The sequence below is a fragment of the Rhinatrema bivittatum genome, chromosome 6, assembly GCF_901001135.1.
Source record: "Rhinatrema bivittatum chromosome 6, aRhiBiv1.1, whole genome shotgun sequence".
Lineage (NCBI taxonomy): Eukaryota > Metazoa > Chordata > Amphibia > Gymnophiona > Rhinatrematidae > Rhinatrema > Rhinatrema bivittatum.
Window position 1 is genome coordinate 196,965,894 of NC_042620.1, and position 14,326 is coordinate 196,980,219.

The 14,326-nt window shown below is 43.8% G+C and overlaps 2 protein-coding genes across 6 annotated transcripts in view; both read left to right on the forward strand.

Annotated features, from left to right (window-relative positions):
• The window catches only part of LOC115093252 (carboxypeptidase O-like), a 77,675-nt gene extending 73,565 nt beyond the window's left edge, over window positions 1-4,110 (forward strand). Inside the window, exon 11 of the mRNA XM_029604925.1 lies at window positions 3,644-4,110. Coding sequence (XP_029460785.1) covers window positions 3,644-3,921 — 278 coding nt within the window. The 3' untranslated portion in view covers window positions 3,922-4,110. The remainder of the gene's footprint in view (window positions 1-3,643) is intronic.
• A 701-nt stretch (window positions 4,111-4,811) lies between these two features.
• C6H2orf80 (chromosome 6 C2orf80 homolog) overlaps window positions 4,812-14,326 on the forward strand; it is a 78,046-nt gene continuing 68,531 nt past the window's right edge. For 2 of the 5 annotated variants that reach the window (XM_029606375.1, XM_029606372.1), the window contains exons 1-2: window positions 4,813-6,019; window positions 13,473-13,515. The gene's annotated coding sequence lies outside the window, so the exon portion shown is untranslated. Of the gene's footprint in view, window positions 6,020-6,631; window positions 6,737-13,472; window positions 13,516-14,326 lie in introns of those variants that run through there. The other 3 variants (XM_029606377.1, XM_029606373.1, XM_029606374.1) reach the window with 3 other exon arrangements.

The window sequence follows — 14,326 nt, forward strand, 5'->3', positions numbered from 1 at the left end:
CCCCCCGCCCCTCGTTTTCGCTGGATTCATCATTCTGCGATGAATGATGAATCCAGGCCTAAGTTATTTATTTGTATGTTTGTTCATGTTTTCCGCACTATTTTAATACAATTATTCAAAGTGGATTATTGGTAAATATGCATAATTTCAAGCAACACCATATACATACAACAACAATGATAACATACAAATCAATACAATAAAACCAATAAAATTATTCAAATGCTTATACAAAATAAACTGCTTTCAACTTGTTCCAGCAACAGAGAAGACTCTCCTCTGTATTTCTTGCAGTCTATAATTCTGAAATGGGGGAACATCTAATAAATTTTGTTCCATCAACCGAAGTTGACATGTAGAGATACAAATGTACAAGGCCATTCAAACAATTTACCCCTTCCCCATAATAAATCTTGTGCACTATGGATAAAACTTTAAACTCGAGTCTATACTCAGTTGGCAAACAGTATAACATCTTTAATTTCAGAGAAATACTTTCCCCAAAACTAACCCTGACTACCACATTTCGCAGTGAAATCTGTAATGGAATCAATAGTAGAACTTTTATTAGAGGGAAAATACAGCATAACAGCTGCAGTGAGGAAAGGCAATGACTACAACTACTATTATCATTGGTGTAGATAAACATCACTGCAGCACCACAGCACAGGCACACACAGGAGAACCCTCTGCTTTCTGGAGTCCATCATCTGGCCATAACATACATGAACTCTGATAACCATGGAATTAGATGAACTACAAGGGAATTATCGAGGAGAAGCAGTTTAGGAACTGAAAGCAGTGCCAAAAAGGTGGATTTTTAGGCAGGTTTTGAATGTGATTAGGGAGGGAGCAAGATGCACCAATTCAGAAAGACTGTTGCAGGTTGTGAAGGAGTGGCTTTACTACCCCTCCTTAATCTGTGCAGGAGGTCCACCTTAAATTCTATATATATTTATAGAAAGAGAGCTCTGTGGGTGGCAGGATAAGAGAATGAGCCTAGCTAGGTTCAGGAGGCCCCAGCATCTCCAGAACAGGAGCTCCTGTATACAGCTCTGCACTAAGTATTGTCAAATACACTGCTAAAAGGTAGCAATCTACTAAATGTCTATGTATGACCACACTGCTAGAAGAGAACAGGCAGTCTAATATTGTGTTTACTGACTGAATGGAAGAAATAAATTTAATTTGCATGAAGAAAGATTGTGTCTCCAGCCTAAGAAAGTTACTTGATCATCCCTCACAGACATTTATTGAACCTAGAAGGCGGTGAAGGTCAAGAGCATAGATATAGCAACTTAGCTGATGAAAAGTATTCTGGAAGAGAAGTGTAGGGCAAGATAAGCCACACAGTTTTTGCATAGACTGAAATGGTGAGAGATGTTTCAATGGAAGTCCAGTGAGCAGCAAATTGTAGTAGTTTAAGCAGAGGTGATGAGAGAGTGGATAAGGGTTCTCATGGTATGCTCAGAGAAGACGGGATGGATTTTGGAGATGTTAGACAGAAGAAACCTATATGATTTTGCACTGCTTTGGGTATGTGCAGAGGAGACATAAGTGTAAACAATAACTCCAAGATTACTAGCTGAGGTTGCAGACAGAGATGCAGAAAGGGAGGACAGGGGAATTAGGTTTCAGATGAAAAATGAGAAGCTGTGCTATGATCACGTTAAATTTCAGGTGGCAGCAAGACATCCAAACAGCAATGTCAGACAGCGAGACTGAGAGTTGGGCATGGATGCTGGGTGGGAGTTCAGATGCAAAGAGGTAAACCTGGAAGTCAACATAAAGTCAGCATCAGCATAAAAGTGATACTGGAAACCATGGGAGGAGATAAGATCATCAAGGGAATGAGTATAAAGAAGAGAAGAGGGCCAAAATGGAGCCCTAAAGGATACCAATTTAGAATGGGATAGCTGTGGAGGAGGCTTCCCCAAAGGAAATGTTGAAAATGTGATGGGAGAGATAAGAGGTGAAACAAGATAGAGCTGAGACATGGAAACAAAGTGATCCCCCCCACAACAGCTGAAAGCCCTAGCCCACCCTCCTGATCCCCCCCCCCCCCCAAGACTCACCAATACTGCTCTGGTGGTCTAGCGAGGGAGGCCGGGAGTGATCTCCCAGTCTTGGGCTGGTGGCTGCCATTAGACAAAATGGCGCTGGCTGTACTTTGCCCCTATCATGTGACAGGGGCTACCAGTACCATTGGGCAGCCCCTGTCACATGACTAATGGCAGCCGATGGACTGAGAATGGAAGATTGCTTTCGGGCCCCATGATAGACCACCAGGGCGATATTGGTGAGTCCTGGGGGATCGGGAGGGTGGGCTAGGGTTTTTAGCTGGTTTGGGGGGGGCTCAATATTTCACTAAAAGGGAAGGGTTGGGGCCAGTTCAGGTTGTTTTTTTTTTTTTCTTAAAAAATGAAAAGAAAAACCCTGATCTAGGGGTGGACCCAAAATGGCCCATCCCCACAACAAAAATTAAAAAATAACAGAATTTTTTGGGGCTATCACTACTAGTTATCAAGAGACCAATTTTCAAAAGCCATTTAGACAGGTAACTCAAACATTATCCCTCTAAAAGGCAGAAGTGGCATATTCAGACACTTATCCTGCTAAATTATAGCCACATAACTAAAAAGGGGGTGTTACTGGAGCGTTCTGGGGAAGAGATCAGTTATCCAGCTAACTTAGCCAAATATCGCATATATCTAGCCTTGTTTGGCTGGATAACATGCTACTTACCCACATATCTTCAAAAGATATCCAGGTAAATCGCACTTTTGCCTCCAAAAAACCCCCAAAATTAAAGGGGGCTATGGCCCAATTTTTGGTCTTTCCCACTAATTTACAAGTTGCCCTATTGGGCCTTGTATCCCCATCCCAGATCATTAAATATAATGGAGCCATCGCGTACCCCCCCCAACAAACCTCTTGTTCAGACAGAAACCATCCCTCAACATTCTGCTGCACCCTAACCCTCTCCCGGCCCTTCCCCCCCCCCCCCCCCCCTCCACTTCCCATTGTCAAAAAATCTCTACTGGGAGTGGGATCAGCATTTATACCGCTCCCAACGAGGTCCAGAACAGCTTCTCTCAAAGCTGAACTGGAAGTGTACATTACACAGGTAGCCGGATAACTTTAAGCAAGTATGTTCAGCAGGACGTTTATCCTGCTGAATATACAGGACAAGATATCCAGCTAATCTTGGCCAGATAACTTGTCCAGTAAACAGCCTACTGAATAGTGGCCTCCATGTTTCCATAATCCAACAATATAAGTTCTCTTATCCAGTACTTTGTCAGGTTCATGATGAAAAACAGCCAATTGTTGACTTGTCTCTTAACCAATCCATGGGGAGCACTAAGAGTAACAGAGCATGCTGTAGTTGTGTTCAGGTCTAGTTTTTAAACTTCCTAGCCTGTTTCAGAAAAATAAATCAAGAAAATTGGATGAATATCCTAGTCTCCCTTTGCCCCAATTTCTTAACAATTAGAAAGCATTGCTGCTTTTTAATGAACTGTATACTCTGTATAATTAGACTATAAATGCATAGGAAGATGAGAACTAAGTGACAGGAAAAGGAGTTCTGGAAATGTAATATTTTCTGTTTCTATCTTATCCTTTTTTTTTAATTTTATAGATAGCAACTCTGGATCCTCCCGTGACTGGGCTGCTGATTTAGGTTTGGACTTTTCCTATACCTTTGAACTAAGAGACAATGGTACTTATGGATTTCAACTACCAGAAGATCAGATCCAGCCTACTTGTGAAGAGACCATGGCCGGTATGATGACCATCATTGACTATATCAATAAGAAGAATTTCAAAAACAATGCAGTGACCATCACCTCTGCTACGCTGTGGTTGAATATACTACTTTTAGCTACCTGCAGCACAACCTACACACTATGGATTTAAGGTCTACTAAATCGTTATACTAGTACTATAAGCCTGACTTCAGCTGAGGATTATACTTTTGTGATAATTGTACCTTAAAAATGCAACATAGGATAGTAGGGATGTGAATCGTTTTTTGACGATTTAAAACAATCATCAGATATATTTTAAATCGTCAAAAATCGTTAGAGCCGCGATACAATAGCAATTCCCCCGATTTATCGTCAAAAAATCGTAAATCGGGGGAGGGCAGGAAAACCGGCACACCAAAACAACCCTAAAACCCACCCTGACCCTTTCAAACAAATCCCCCACCCTCCCGAACCCCCCCAAAATGTTTTAAATTACCTGGGGTCCAGTGGGGGGGTCCCGGCGCGGGAGGGCGGGAAAACCGGCACACCAAAACAACCCTAAAACCCACCCCGACCCTTTCAAACAAATCCCCACCCTCCCGAACCCCCCCCCAAAAATGTTTTAAATTACCTGGGGTCCAGTGGGGGGGTCCCGGCGCGATCTCCCGCTCTCAGGCCACGGCTGCGTTAATAGAAATGGCGCCGGTGGCCCTTTGCCCTTACCATATGACAGGGCAAAGGTAGCGCCGGCGCCATTTTGGTTCCTGTCACCCAACGTCACGACGTCACGAGTGCAGGAGATCGCTCTCGGACCCCCGCTGGACCCCCGGGGACTTTTGGCCAGCTTGGGGGGGCCTCCTGACCCCCACAAGACTTGCCAAAAGTCCAGCGGGGGTCCGGGAGCGACCTCCTGCACGCGGGCAGGAGGTCGCTCCTGGACTTTTGCCCTCACTATGTCGACATAGTGAGGGCAAAAGTAGCGCCGGCGCCATTTTGAATATTGGCAATACGGCCCGCGTGCAGGAGGTCGCTCCCGGACCCCCGCTGGACTTTTGGCCGTGCAATACCAGATTTAGTTGTCTATCTGGCTTTTTCACATGCATGACTGGTTAAATGTTTACTGCATACACATTTCCAGTTTTATTTGCAAAAGAAAACTTTGAAACACCAGATGTACAATATCCGTGCTTGTACTTAGTTCTGATATTGCTCAGTTCCCACTGGCTCATAAGAGAATGTATACTATACTGTATTGTACTACTGTAGGACCTACTCTGATGGACTCTGTTATGATGAATTACCTAAATACAATAATACCCCATTTCTGCTTAAGATATTTGAATGGAACACAAAATATCCAGTAATGAATACATCTCATTTTACGAGCAGTGAAGGATGATTGGGCTGCAGAGATCAGGTGGAGGGAATTTATCAACGCCATTTACCGGTACTTAGGTCAACTGGCTTGTCAGACAATTGCCCTCCCTGGCTGTAAGTACATGAAGGTTTTCCCACAGTGATCATATTAGTTAGGTTAAAAAGAGATGTTCCTGGAGGAAGGTGTTTAAATCAGAGGAATAAAGAATGCATGTGGAATTCAGTTTTCAAATCCATGTGCATTCTTCCTCTCCCCCCCATTCTCTCCCCTCCCCACCCTAATCCCTCCACCTGCAGAAAAAGGAGGTGTCAAGTATACAGGAACTTTTATATCCTTGTACCCGCATAAGTGAATTTTAAAATAAAACTATGCAAGCAGTTTCTCTTTGAAAATTGCCTACAAGGCCCACAGGTACTTTACACCTAGGCAAGTTATTGAGAACTGCTCCATTAATGGACATATGACTATGAAGGGAGTTGGCAGTTTAATGAAAACATGCAGATGAAATATTCCTCAAACACAGCCGAGCAAATTAAAGACTTGATTTACTAAGACCTTTCTTCCTTGCTGTGTCTGTGGGGGAAAAAGCTTAGTGAATCAAGCCCTAGGATATGAAACACACTTACAAGTTAGAGAAAAAATATTCTCCTGATATACTTACAGTACCTTAATGTAGTCCGCTTTGAAGTGCCTGCATAGCGGTATGAAGGAGTATACGGAAGAAAACCCCAAAACGCTTTAAAGGATTGGATCCAGAGATCTGGCCCAGTCCACCTTAAGCCTAAAACAGAAGGGAATCTTGGTCTGGGTGTAGGTCCCTGGGAAAGGGTACAACTAGCCAGGCCCAGGAGGGAACAGGAGGCCTAGGAAAAGAGAACACTGCTGAACTGTAAGTTGTAACATTACATTTGTTTTGTTGAACTGTGAAGCACAGCAGAGCTGTTTTTCTTTGTTTCTTTCACTAATAAAGGAGTTTCTGGAAGATTTTGCCAGAGTCCAGCCTGAATCTGTCCTCTGGCTACATTAAGACCACTTACAATGCACACATGGTATCAGTTCGGGAATTTTGTGCTAAAGCCTTGCATGCAGAGGAACCGCACTAAAAGAAGAAAAAAAGGGGAAGAAATGTTTTTCCTTTCTTTACTTTCCCCTTTATTGGCTCTTACTAGAGCAGCAACTGAAAGCTTAATTTACAAACAAGCTAATGTAACCTAGGGGTTAGAAATTAAAGAAAGGGGGGGGGGGGCGGTAACATTTTTTTAAAATATAAAAGATATGGGGAGATTTTTACAAAACATTTTAACATTACCTGAAGGGTTGATAAGAGGAAGAAGGGTTTGTTATGGCCCGTACTTGTGATGGTTGTGCTGGGCTGCTGCAGGTTTGCAGCCAATGACAGGTTACAGCTGGGAGCTGCTGTAAAAGCAGTGTTGTAACAGGGCAGAAGCTGCAGCAGGGATTGTCTCCCCTGCCCCCCATAGCTAAAGGAGGCAGCCAGCAGCTGTTTTTGGAAGAGCTGCGAGGGTTTCCTACTCCCGGCTGCATTGGGAGCTGAGCAGGCAGCATTTGTTTTCCCCGCAATAGCGAGTGTCTTGAGCCCAGGCAGGTGAGTAGCAGGAGAAAGGCGGGATCAAGTTGCGATGATCGCGGCTAAGTGAAAATGCCTTGAATCAAATGAGTGATGCAGCAGCAACTCTGGGGAAGCTGCCACTGTTAGAGGGAGCAACTATGAAGCTCCTGCTAGCAATTAGAAAGTCCCTGGCACTGAGACAGGGTAGTCAGGTAATCGTGAAAGAACAAGCACTATTTGCCAAAAAAAATCCCAAAACAAGCCCAAAGACTTGTATTAGAATGTATTTATACACAAAAAACACTTTAAAATACTTTTGTGAGTATAATGGAGGAAATACAGTGGCTTGCAATAGAATTCTACCCCCTAAAATGTCAGTAGGTATTTGTGGATTACATATGACATTGCACAGATTGTTCCAGACAGTATGCGCTAAAAGTAAATTTTCAAAGTCACAATTCATTATTCGGTAATGGCTTCTATCTAGCTACCCTCCAGTTGTATGGTTAGTTGCTAAAATACCACTCCAGTCTCAGCCATTGAACTCTGTAGCTCCTTCAAAGTGAAAAGTAAAAAAAGCACTGGCCTCTCACACTCATTCCCCTTCCCCACCCCCTCCAAGCACAACTCTGGCACATTCTGTTCAATTGTGCTGAATCTGATTTCTTACTTTCAGGAATCTGCCTTCCCTCTTTTCCCCTGGGAGACGTGCTAGGTGGGTTCCGGACCCCTTTTCCCCTTCACAGGAGAACCAGTAGGAAGGAGTATTCTTTTTTCTATTCTTTTCCCCTCTTGGCATATCTATTGGTGACTCCTTGGTTTCCACCTGAAACTGCTTGAGCCATTTAACACCTCAGCTGGAAGGTCACTATCCTGAGTCAGAGGGGTGAGGGATTAGACTAAGAAGGATAGCTTCGTCTGGAGTAAGGAAGTTATATCTACAGTGAGACAGTGCCGGGCAGGTTTTGATTTAATTTTTTTCCTTGAAGGAGATAGTAAGTTGTGTTTGAGTGTTTCAGAACAGGACAGAGCCCTTCAGCAAACTTTTGTGGTACCAGAGCCAGTAGGCTAGGATGGAGAGAGCAATAGAGACCCTCATGGAAGGTCAACAGAAAACCTGGAGGGTGGTGTGTGTTGCGTCGGAGGTAGACCTATGGGCCAAGGTGGGGTTGATGCAACCCATAGGTAGGGACCTAGAGGTCCCCACCATTTGCAGGTGGAGTGGGCTGAAGGTAGAGGCCACTGGAGCTTCTCCTATACCAGCCCTCGTTCCCCGCGGATTGAGCCTTTGGGTGCCGGGGCCGACAAGATTTAGGTGGGCCTCGAGGTTGGCCTGAGAAGAAATGTAGTTCAGCCCAGAGACAGCAGTCGATAGGTGGCGTAGTCCTACCCTGGACTGGGTTCAGTTCAGGAACTCAGGTGCCAATGGAACAGAGAGTAACTGGAGGCACTCAAGCAAAGACAGGCCAGAGCCTTGTAAGTGCAGGGAATAGGCTAGAGGAGGCATCACTGACAGGTTTGGATCAGGGCCAGCGGCAAGCAGAGGTCGTGGCAAGCAATGTAGAATTCTGGACACAGAGAAGTCTGTAGCGTAGTCAATGAAGGCAATGGTCAGGGCATGGAGAAGGTAGGTGTAGTCAATCGTAGCAGAGTTCTGGGGCTGGAGATAGGCTGAAGAGTAGTCAGGCATAGCAGAGTCGAAATCCAGACATAGACAGGGCAGGAACGAGGTAGACAGGAACCGGGAACCACGGGAGTCAGGAACACGAAGTAGAGAGGCTTCTCTATCATCAACGAGTACTCGGAGTATGAGGAGACCTGTTGCAAAGGCAACACTATGGAGCGAGGCCTGAGCTTATATACACAGAGGAGTCTGATGTCAACATCCGGGGCTGCAGCCAGGTTCCCGCCGTGGGTCCTTTAAAAGAATTAGCGATGCGCGCGTGCCTAGGGAGGGGCGCGGCACTGATAGTGGCGTCTCTCCGTGGCCACGCGGAGAGACCCAAGGAGCAAGGGCATCTTGGCTGGCAACACTGGGGACCATGGCAGAGCTGGAGGCGACCCGAGATCAGAGCTGGCGGCCCACCACCGCCAGTGAAGAGGAACCAGGAGCTAGAGTCCGTGTAAGAAGGTGAGAGGGCCGTGCTGCGGGTCTGCCGTGGGCAGCACACATAATAGTGCATTGTGGACTGAAATATATGTTTAGAACCAGCAGCTTGAGGAGAAAAATCCTTCTTATTCAAAACAGCAAATAATATAATAAAATATATCTTATGGAGAGAGAACAACAAATATATGTAATTCTAAGCAGAAAGGCAATATGATATTTATGAGTAATCAAAAGCTTAAAAATAACGACTTATGTATGACATGCCTGTTTTCTTACTGCCTCTTCACCACTCTAAAATATACCTTTCACAGATGGGATCTTAAATGGGCCCCTGGGCCTCCCTTTAGGGGCACACCCTGACTGAACAAGTGGCCTAGCAGCTAGCATTGGTGAGCAACTAGCAACGATACTGACACAGTTGGCACTCAGAGACACAGCAATTTTATAACATACATGCACATATGAGCACATATCAAATAGCCTAGGCATATATACATGTAATATATCACAGAAGGTCAAATTTTGTTTCCTTAATCAATTATTACAACCATCACATGAGGAAACACAATTCACTATGTGCAAAATATATTGGTTTTTATTCATACAATATACGCTCAATTTTGCCGGGGTCGGTTCTCAAAGTCGCTGACAGCCACGGGTTCAGAAACCGGACGCCGGCAAAATTGAACCTCTGGTTTTCAACCCGCGAGCCGTGGGCTGATTTTAATTATTTTTTTTTTAATTTTTAACTTTTTTTAATTTTTGGGACCTCCGACTTAATAATGCCATGATATTAAGTCGGAGGGTGCACAGAAAAGCAGTTTTTACTGCTTTTCTGTGCACTTCCCTGGCGCCAACAGAAATTAATGCCTACCTTTGGGTAGGCGCTACTTAAAGTAAAATGTGCGGCTTGGCTGCACATTTTACTTACTGTATCGCGCAGGAATGACTTTGCATGTTGCGGGCGCTATTAGTCTAGGGGGGGTTGGACGCGTGTTTTCGACGCACTAGCTTTACCCCTTATTCAGTAAGGGGTAATAGTACATCAAAAACGCGCGTCCAACCCCCTAGACTAATAGCGCCTGCAACATGCAAAGTCATTCCTGCACGATACAGTAAGTAAAATGTTGGCGCCGGGGAAGTGCACAGAAAAGCAGTAAAAACTGCTTTTCTGTGCACCCTCCAACTTAATATCATGGCATTATTAAGTCGGAGGTCCCAAAAATTAAAAAAAGTTAAAAATTAAAAAAAAAAAATAATTAAAATCAGCCCACGGCTCGCGGGTTGAAAACCAGAGGTTCAATTTTGCCGGCGTCCGGTTTCTGAACCCGTGGCTGTCAGCGACTTTGAGAACCGACCCCGGCAAAATTGAGCGTCGGCTGTCAAACTCGCTGACAGCCGCTGCTCCTGTCCAAAAAGAGGCACTAGGGACGTGCTAGTGTCCCTAGCGCCTCTTTTTACCGTGGGCCCTAATTTAAATATTTTGTTTTACTGTATCATGCACACAGGACACTGGCCTGTGCGCGCGCTGGGAGAGCGGGCGCTTGCCCGCTCTCCCGTGAACTTTACTGTATTGGCCTGTATGGCTTGATTCAAGCTCGCCTTAAAACATGGGCTAAGCCCACATACACACTGAGTAACTAAGAGGTCAATGGAGAACACACCTGTACCACTGTTAACCTTCCATATTTTGAGACATTGTGCACAAAAGTCACTAACAGACTCATTTTTCCCTTGAATAGTTGCCCAGATCACATTAAAATTCAGTTTGGAGGGGTAGCAAGTCGCCAAATCCCTAAAGCCTATAGGATGATAGCCATTTCAACTTCATATAGATTAATGCCATCATTAGGATTTATCAGGGACCTGCTAGTAAGTAAATTATGCACATACCTCAGTTTATCGGCAAGTTTGGTCACAATAGCCCAGTTCTCAAATTGTTCATCAGATGTGATTTTAGAATATGTACTACAACATCAAATGTATGATTTCCCACCCGCACATCTTTGCAGAGTGCATCCACAAGTTGTTTACCACCTTGGATTCCCAATTTCAGCAGTATCTCACAAATAGAGCAGATTTCTGTAGCTGTCAAGGACTTTCTCATGTCATATATAATAGCTTTCCCTGGACATTGAGGGCAGGGCTGGGTTTTTAACCTCAGAGGTGCTAGTGTAACATCACTTTTGTATAGAGTAACCAGTGAGTCTGTTAAGGGGTAATAAGGTTCTGTAGATAGTTCTGAAGGCAGTGGAGGAGGGACAGGGAAGAGCTTTTGCTCAGGTGATGCTGTGGGAATAGGAGAAGAAGGGTATGGTAGGATTTCAACAGGGATGGGATCCTTCTTCCCAGATTGTTTCCATAGTTATTGCTGTAATGATTTCAGTTGGTTTTCATAATGACATTTCATACTTTCATCCAGAAATATCTTCCTTTTCAATCATAAAGAGATAAAGTTTGCATAGCTTTCATAATCTTATCAACATCAAAAAGACCCTGGATGGCCAAGCCATGGGTCCAAGTTGTTTATTAATCCACTCCCCAATTTGCTGTGTATCAATGGCACCCCATATTTCAGCTGAATCGTAATATTAGGAGTTCTCAAATTCCCCTGTACCATTTCTTTCTTACCTTCCCTTTTAAACATTGTTTTTACCCACACATGCTCAGCATGCTCTGCTAGTCACATAAATCAGCACTCTCAATATACACAAAACAGCAATTCTAATGAAATCCCCCCCCCCCCCCCCCCCCAAGACATGGAGGTTATACAGCATGCTACCATTTAAGTGAACTGCAGCAGAGAAAAAATAGAACAATGCAGCTATGTACCATGAGCCGCCAACCCAGAAAACCTAGAATGAGATTGAAAAGATTGCCAGGCCCCTTACTGTGAAGGTGCTTAAATGACCATTGAAAAGATGAGTCAGAGACTCAGGTAGGGGATTTGCATGTCACAGCCTCCTGGACTACTGTTGGTAACTTGCAGTGAAATATCACTTTAAATCAAAGGATAGCAAATCCTAAATTACAGAACTATGACTGGAAAATTCCTACATTGAAGAATTCTGAATGAGAGAGGAATTTATGATACAATGTACTGAAAAACAGTCCTAGGAAGCAAACAGATTCTCACTCTGACTAACAAGGGGCGTCTGACCTTGGGTACCCAGTTGTCAGACAAGAGAGAAAACAAAGAGGCCAGACAAATGGAAGGGTGGGCACACATTATCTCCTACCAAGGGAAGTGACGGGTCCCCCTTGAGCAAGGGGACCCCAGTGACAGATTGAGTGGTCTCACAGGAGGAATGGGACCCCAGGGGAAGATTTCAAGGTGGAGCAGTCCCCTAGGAGGGTGTGGACCCCAGTGGCAGATTGAGTGGTCTCCCAGGAGGAATGGGACCCCAGGGGAAGATTTCAAGGTGGAGCAGTCCTCTAGGAGGGTGTGGACCCCAGTGGCAGATTGAGTGGTCCCCCAGGAGGGTGTGAACCCCAGAGGCAGATAGAGCAGTCCCCCGGAAGTCGTTGGTAGTAGGGGGCCCAAATGAGGAGGCTCCAGGGATAATGTCAGTACAAGAAAGCGAGCTTGGTGAAGCAGCTGATACATCTAAATTGGGAGAGTCTAAAGTCGGTGGAAAATCAAATGGAACAGATGGGAGTCCAAACGTTCCTGGGGAGAGTACTCCATCTCCAAACCTAGGGAACACTGACAGACAAGAACTTGGAGGGAACTTTTTGTCATCATCAACCCCAATTGCTAAACCGGTAAACCCTAAGAAAGTTTCCTTAGAAATGCTATGGCAAGCTATAACTGGTTTACAAGCAAACATTGCCAATTTGAATATCAACATAAAAGAGATGCAGAATGTTATATTAATCCTTTGGTTACTAATAACAGTGCGACGTTAATAAAGGTGGAGGAAGAATTAAACTCGATTAAGAATGTACAGTCTAATATCATTAAAGGAGAGAATGTAATGGCTAAGAAAGTAGAAAATTTGGAAAATGTAGTCCGTTATCAAAACCTTAGAATTGTCAACTTTCCTAAGTGTAGATTAATGTCATCTAAAGAACAACTGAGAAATTACTTTATGAATGTTCTTTCAATAACATCTGAAAACCTACCTTTAATATCCAATGCGTATTTTATAGGACAGAATAGCCAAAGTAGCAATGTGAATGTAAATCAAGAAACAACGTTAAACGTCACCGATCTATTAGAGACATCTCTCAGTGCCCAGGTAGAGAGTAGGGGTACCTTGTTAGTAAAATTTTCTCAGTCAGAAGACAGAGATAAAATTCTCAAACAGTTTATGTTAAATAGAACCTCTCTCTACCTGGGCCAGAAGATATGGATTTATCCAGACATAGCGAGAGAAACTCAAACTAGGAGGAAAAAGTTTATTGTATTAGCAAATCTTGCTAAAACTTTTGGGATCCGTACCATCATAAGGTTTCCATGTAAGTGCATAATGTGGGTGAATGATAAAAAGTATATATATTATGAACCACAGGATTTAGAAAAGTTCTTAGAAGGTCAGAGGGCTCAGGTAGAAAGAGATGGGAATTCTAGTCAGGATACTGTTGGACTTTAATGTTTAGTCGACTTACTTCTGTTAATTTTGTTCTAAAATTATTTCTAAAAAAGTTTCTTGCTTATAGTGGCTCCCCAGATTTGTTTGGTAACTGGAAGAAGGTGATTAAGGTATGATTATTAGATATTTAAGTTGTAATTATGATAACCTTTCTTCCTCAAAAATAATTTTCATTGTATGAACATTATTGAAATGTATTTTGATTTTATTTTGTGAATTAAAATCATAAATAAAGTAAAGAAAAAAAAAAAAAAAAAAGAGCAGTCCCCCGGGAGGGAAAGGAACCCAGCAGATTACCAGGAGGCGGAGTCAGTTTCCCAGGAGGGCGTGGACCTAAGTGACAGACCGGGAGGCAGAGGCAGGTCCCCAGGAGGGTGTGGACTCCAGCTGAATTCTAGGAGGCAGAGTCAGGTCCCTCAGAAAGGCATGGACCCCAGCGACAGACCAGGAAGTGGAGTCAGGTCCCCAGGAGGGTGTGGACCCCAGCATTGGCATGGATCTTTCAGTAGAGCAGAAGCATCACCAAGGAGATGGCAGTGGTTTAGATACAATGGACCCCCCAAGCCAACAATGCCCACTAGCCCAGCTGCATCTTTTCACATGGGTGAGACTTGGGGAAATAAAAGGGGAGGATAATAATAATACTTGATTAAGTGGGAACGCAAGAGGTCCCTTATATATGGTAGTATATTATGGGGGCCAACAACCCCAAATTGTCAAATATTTTATGTTCTTGCTACCTTGTAAAAATGTATATAGTTGTGTGGCCTGAGACTATTAACCCCAAGTAGATAAGTGTGCTGTTTGACATCTTATTAATGATGTACCTAGTCAAGTAGAAATGTGTATACTTATATAGTCTGATAAACCTGTAAATATTTGTACATACTACCAGCCTTATTCACAGTCCCATTTGATTTC